Here is a 7094-nt window from a genome sequence, read left to right as displayed (position 1 = left end):
GGAGGGGAGGACCGAGAAAAGGACGAGCCCGTCTCGGATCCCTCCGCTAAATCCACCCGCGATCCCCACGACAACAGTCTGCGCTGTGCCTCGGCAATAGCGGGACCGCTGCCAGCGGGATCGCGAGTCTGGCCGCTCTCATCAAACGCAGCCAGGCGAGAGCAGAGCGTGCGCAGCGAGAGCTCGCAGTGATGACAATCTTTGTACCCAAGTCGGGTACAGTTGAAACAGTCATTTTTAATACTCTAGAGAAGCCTAACCACCTAATTTTAATTTAAAATGTCTTGAAAGATACAAAAAATGACTTGATTTCGGCTCTTCATTTTATTCCTGATCTTCATTATATACAACTGATAATTTGCTGCTCAAGAGCAGAACATCTAAGAGTTCAATAGCCCACAGTTCATCAGTAAATCACTGATCAGTTAAGATTAAAAATTCAGATTAGGAATAATACATCTCTAAAACATTGATCACTTAAGAACAAGTATGTGACTAAAAACAAATAACATTCATACTCATATTCAGTGAGTAACATGCGCATTAATCAGATTACTTTTACTCAGTTCCGTCAGTTAACTGAATAAAAGTACTCAGTTAGTTAAGTGTGGCGTGAGATGCAGTTGTGTGACACAAAAGGATTCTACAGCTGGTACCGTTGATGCCGTGTGTCTCATCTGTACCCCGCTGACCACCCCACACATCTCTCTAAATCACATAATAACCCTGAAAGGCACCATGTTTTGACAGACTAAAGTCCACAAACATCACCTGACAAGAAGGAACTCGCTGTTAAAGGCAGATGAAGTTAAATTCTTAGCCCTAAAAATAGACTTTGTTCAATCAATATCTTTGGATTAGAAAACCGTACACCCTTTAAATGTTTGCCGATGGAAGAGGACACAACTATGCGTGTGTGGAGCAGAAGTCATAGATCTCACACAAGTTATTAAATGTGATTCAACTGTCATGTGTGGTCTACCCCAATGTATTTCTCCTCTTATTCATATCTATCAGACACTTTTATCCAGAGCCACTTACAAATGAGACATTCTCATAGATGAATAGGGTTGGAACTTCCATTATTTACCAGTTTTGTTCATCTGAAATAAAAATGCTAACAAATGATATGATATGAAATTATACATGATATTCAGTGTAATTGTACAGTATTATTTTGTTATTGGATTTGTAGTCCTATATTATAGGAGTCCTATAGTATCATAACTGTCTGCCTTGTTTTTTGATAAATGCAGATATTAATGAGTGTAAATTGAATCATGGGATATGTGCTCCTGGAACATGCGTGAATCTGGATGGTTCTTTCAGATGTGTCTGTCCTGATGGGTATATTGTCCACAATGAGCACTGTGTAGGTAAGAGCACCACTTCAGATGCCCACCAAGAGATTACAGTATACAGCAGAAATGAGTTCACCCCTGTGCAACATCACTAAAATATCAAACGGCTCAAAATTAAATCACCTCTCAATAATTGCATTATTTAAAAATACTATATTGAACTACTACTACTATATTTTAGGGAGTACAGGCCCCAAAGTAGAAACACAAGCGAATACACGAGTGATCACATACATAAACCTGTGATCAGTGAAACAAAAACATTTGAAACACCAGAACTTTCTCATTTTGGTGCCTATTGGCCGTGTCTGCATAGACAGGAATTGTTAGACTTCTCAGAGATGGAAGATGGAGGATTCAAGAAGATCGGTGACCCACTGAAAATGAGTGGAAATACAGTATTGCAACAGTAATCTAGAGGTACAGAATGAGCCAAAGTACCACTAATCAGAACTGTAGTGGCCGTTCTGCACTACTTTCACAATTATCAAAAAATTACACAAGCGTATGCTGCCTGACTTGAATCCAATAAAACATACAAGATTTGAATCTCAGTAATGAAAGCTGCACTGACTTTTTGTTAAATGAAGTTCCTCTTGTGGGGTCTGAATTGCTAATATAGTAAATCTAAACTGTTTTTAATTTTACATAGGCACATACGGTATACTCTACTCTTCAAGTCAAGTCAAGTCACCTTTATTTGTATAGCGCTTTATACAATACTGATTGTGTCAAAGCAGCTTTGCAGTGCCAAACAGGAAAATAGTTTGACAATAATGCAAGACAATAACAAAGAGTCATTTTTCCAGCTAAAGTCAGTTCATTGATGATTCAGTGATGTCATCATCCAGTTCAGCTCTCTTCCAATAGTGTCTGTGCAATCAGTCAATCGTCCCCAACTAAGCAAGCTAAAGGAACCAAAACTCCATCTCTGACAGAAATGGAGAAAAAACCTTGGGAGAAACCAGGCTCAGTCGGGGGCCCAGTTCTCCTCTGGCCAGACAAAACCAGCATGACGTGGCTTAATTCCAGCCTGTAACACAGGTGCAGAGGACTTGTCTGCTTCCGGTGATCTTGTGCCGATGGTCGTCGAGGTGATGAGATCTTCACAGGGGATCTGTCTCTGGGGCTCATCTAGTTGACATGGTCGTAAGTACGATTCAGAGAAAACGAACGTGCGCATAAAAACACGCGTGTATGCCTCTCTTCCAGATGTGACATTTATAAATAGCAAATTATCTTGAAAATGTGCGCAGCTGACTGTGTCAGATCTCCGCCTTGTACATGCCCCCTAATTAATATCATTGCCATATAAAAGAGCACACGCCAATATCTGAATTTCTATGCTTGAGAATGACGAGCACAAAGAAAAAAATAACTTTACTCAGTCTGAAATTGAGGTCCTGCTGGCGGAGGTAGAGGTTCGTGAGGGGACGCTTTTTATTTAATAATGTGTAATTATTCTGTGGACAAACAATGTGTCTGTGGTTATATTTTTTCTATTGACTATTATCAAAATTACTATTTCTCGAAACAACAGAAAAACAAATAATAATAATAGTAATTATAAAACAATTAGGTTTCCAAAAGTAAGAATAAACTACAAATTCAAGTAAAATCTTCAGTCATCTTATAAAAAGTGAGCCATCCTACTTTTAAAATCACTTGCTATGACAACTAATAAAAAGTTTAGTATAATATCATTGCCATATAAAAGAGCACACGCCAATATCTGAATTTCTATGCTTGAGAATGACGAGCACAAAGAAAAAAAAAACTTTACTCAGTCTGAAATTGAGGTCCTGCTGGCGGAGGTAGAGGTTCGTGAGGGGACGCTTTTTATTTAATAATGTGTAATTATTCTGTGGACAAACAATGTGTCTGTGGTTATATTTTTTCTATTGACTATTATCAAAATTACTATTTCTCGAAACAACAGAAAAACAAATAATAATAATAGTAATTATAAAACAATTAGGTTTCCAAAAGTAAGAATAAACTACAAATTCAAGTAAAATCTTCAGTCATCTTATAAAAAGTGAGCCATCCTACTTTTAAAATCACTTGCTATGACAACTAATAAAAAGTTTAGTATTACGAAATTTATTTAAAGTTTAGTAAACTTTAAAAAACATTATTGAAAGAAAAATTGGACATTTCTGTCAGGGTTGCACTACTGTGAGGAGCTAGGAGACGAGGCGTAAACTCAAACTAAGGTCTTTAATCACGATAATCCAAGGGGTAACACAGGGCAGGCAACCAAACATGGGGCAGACTACACTTTAAATACATAACATAACAAGGTAATTAACAAGACACAGGTGAATCAGATAACACAATCAGACAAGAGAAAAACTAGGACACTGTGAGCAAAAACACCGACAGTCCAGTCCGACAGTTTCATATCATAATAAAATTAATTATTAAATTATTATGTTCATTAACATCGTCTGATCCAGGGGCCAGTGCTCTGCTGATTTCAGCCCTGGAAGAGCAGGAAATGTCTGAGAAGGGCGAAGAAGCTAAGGCTGAGCCTTCCCAATCCTCCTGCCCTGCGTATGATGAGCTTTTGGAAGTTATGGATCGTGCCACAGCATTATGGATTATCTTTCTGGCCATAACCCTCCAGCTCAGGTGAGCCTTCCTTTCTTCCTGATCTCCATACAGAGATCGAGAAGGAATGGAAGAGGACATTTTTCTCATGCATCCATCGATTCCAGCATATGAGTTATGCCAACATCAAGGCGATGCACGAAAACGGCTATGAGAAGATGCCCCCTATAGAGAGACGCTGGCCAGCTATCTCTTTAAGACTCTCTCCTTGCCATCTAAGCCCCTTCAGAATACATCTCGCTTGAATGGCAGGGCATAAGCAGCAGGTCAGGCTGTCGCTTCATTGCACACGATGGTGGTGCTCCAGGCATATCAGGCTGACCTGCTGAAAGACCTGGATAAAGGCGAGGACCTTTCTCTTGATGAGGTAGCTGAGTTGTGCCGCACCACAGATCTCGCTGTCCATGCTACTAATCAGGCCGCCTCTGCCATGGGCAGGTCCATGGCGTCTATGGTAGTGACGGAGAGTCATCTGTGGGTGAACCTGGCAGATATCTGGAAGAAAGAGAGGGGCTTTCTTCTCGATGCTCCGGTTTTGCCTTCTGAACTTTTTGGTACCTCCGTTGAGACGGTGGTCGAGAAGTTCAGGGAGGCGAAGGCGCGCTCAGTGGCCTTCAAATCCTTCATTCCACGAAGGTCCAGGTCTGAGCCCGAACAACCCAGGGGTCCTGGCCCGTCTCGGTTTGAGGATCAGAGACGGGCACAGAAGGCTAGTGTCGCGGCTCGCGCTCCTCCCCCGCCTGCGGGTAGGGGTAGGAGGAATCCTTTGGCCGTAGGGGATAATGTCACTGACAGCCGTCTTAACTTCCCAGGGGCAACTCCCATGGATATGGTAGAGTTGGTACTTAGTGCTCGCCATGGTTTCTGGCATGCACTCCCCTCAGCATGGTGGCGTGGGTATACCGTTCCCCATAGCGACCCCTAGAGGACGCAGTGTCTCGTTCCCTTGAAAGGGAACATCTCAGGTTACGTATGTAACCATGGTTCCCTGAGTAGGGAACGAGACAGTGCGTCCTCTAGGTTTCTTTCCATGCTTCGGACGCAAGCTTCAGACAAAGAAGTGGATCTCCCGGCGCCTATTTATACTATAGTCGCACCGGTAGTGACGTCATGGCTGTCGCCGGCCAACGTGTTGTTGGTGTTTTTTCAATGTATGCTTCAGACATGGGTTACGACGAGGCGTTCCCCATAGCAACCCCTAGAGGACGCAGTGTCTCGTTCCCTACTCAGGGAACCATGGTTACATACGTAACCTGAGACGTTTACTAATGCTGCTCAAATGTGCCATTAATGTACTGACACAAAAACATATAGTGTATTTTACACAAATATAACATGTAAATGACAAAAACAAAGTTTAAGGCTGATGTCTCTATTCATTTTAACAGAAGCAAAGCAGCAGATGTTATAAATAAAAGCAGTTAACAATGTTATTGAATAGAATATAACCATTATTGCACTACATAGGGCTATTCTTATAGGCTACAAAGACAAAACAGTCGGAGATGCGTTTCTATTTTATGCATTAGTAGTAAATTGAACAGAAAGAGAGTAAAGAACTCTCAATATTAGGCTACTAAAAAGGTCAGTTTAATCTTGCAAAAACTCTCGTTAAAGGGATACTCCACCCCAAAATAAAGATTTTTTCATTAATCACTAACCCCCATGTCGCAAGCAGCGTACGCTATCCTGTGTCAGCTGCGCCACACGGATGTGCTGTTTTAGTTCAAATCAAAGCGTAAATACATGTAGAAAACGTATTCTTGTGTCGCGGCTGACACAGAATAGCGTACGCTGCTTGATATCAGTGGATATTCTCCAAAATGGCGCTACGGTGATGCGGAGAGACACAGAGGAGACAAATTGTTGAATAAAGTCATTATTTTTGTTTTCTTCGCGGACAAAAAGTATTCTCGTCGCTACATAAAATTCAGATTGAACCACTGATGGCAGATGGACTATTCTGACGATGCTTTTCATACTTTTCTGGACCTTGACAGTGTAATTTACTTGGCAGTCAAGCCTCCCGGTTTTCATCCAAAATATCTTAAATTGTGTTCCGAAGACGAACGAAGCTTTTACAGGTTTGGAATGACATGAGGGTAAGTGATTAATGACAAAATCTTCATTTTGGGTTGGAGTATCCCTTTAATAAAAAATCTGACTACACTGCACAATTAATCTCTTACACTGCATCTTTGTTGTTTATAATGAATTCGGTGCTTGTACGTACTCCGCTTTTATTATTATTGCAGCTTAGATGTTGAAATAGCTGTAGTACCCAGACTTTGCCACAAGGAAAAGTATGTAGGCCTGCTCAGACCCTGATGTGGCGGTAAGTACTTTTCCACGTCCAACACCGTTTTTATAAATATGAACGTTGCCGTGGATTTCAGCGTACGCACATTCTGAGATCCATATGGCTACGGTGACCTCGGAATAAGAATGAAAGAGACTAATCTTCAGCTTAGAAGCAATGCATTTACTGTGAGGTGATACTATTTTGAATCATTTGAAGTGATTTTGCACAGGGATAAACTCACTTCTGTTGTATGCTGTATGAGATTCTGTTTTATTTTATTATTCATTATTGTATCTATTATTATAGATGTCATTAGTTTACAAAATAATATTAAGTGTGTTGTGAACATGAATATGAATCAATTTGATAGGAATACCTCATTCTGATTTTGTATGATTTTCTTTGTTTTCTTTACTTTTTTGTTGAATCTGTTAAGCTCCAAACTGAAAAAGAAGCACCCTAAAAATTATTTTAAGAAGCACTATATATATATATATATATATATATATATATATATTATCAGCTAACAGCATTCTGTTCTCTCTGTGTGTGCAGACATTGATGAATGTTCATTTGGAAACCCCTGTGGAAACGACACATGCTCAAATGTGATCGGAGGATTTGAGTGTCTGTGTGAGGAGGGATTTGAGCCTGGACCAATGATGAGCTGTGAAGGTCAACTGATAAAATCATCTGAATATCTGATATGGCATTTACTTAACCAGCTTCAGTGTCTTGACATGTATAATGTCATTAAAATGGAATTTTTTTTTTCTTCTGTCTATATTTGGCATAGCGGTCCCACTTTATATTAAGTG

General features: G+C 40.2%; 1 protein-coding gene across 1 annotated transcript in view; it reads left to right on the top strand.

The window, feature by feature from the left end:
* The window catches only part of LOC107567994 (fibrillin-2-like), a 96079-nt gene that overhangs the window by 80746 nt on the left and 8239 nt on the right, over positions 1-7094 (top strand). Inside the window, 2 exon segments of the mRNA XM_016253828.1 lie at positions 1257-1376; positions 6832-6951. Of these exon segments, the coding sequence (XP_016109314.1) occupies positions 1257-1376; positions 6832-6951 (240 nt within the window).

The sequence above is a fragment of the Sinocyclocheilus grahami genome, unplaced genomic scaffold (genome assembly GCF_001515645.1).
Source record: "Sinocyclocheilus grahami isolate Dianchi unplaced genomic scaffold, SAMN03320097.WGS_v1.1 scaffold1205.1, whole genome shotgun sequence".
Lineage (NCBI taxonomy): Eukaryota > Metazoa > Chordata > Actinopteri > Cypriniformes > Cyprinidae > Sinocyclocheilus > Sinocyclocheilus grahami.
Note: the sequence above shows the minus strand (reverse complement) of the source record. Positions and strands in the feature narration are given on the sequence as shown.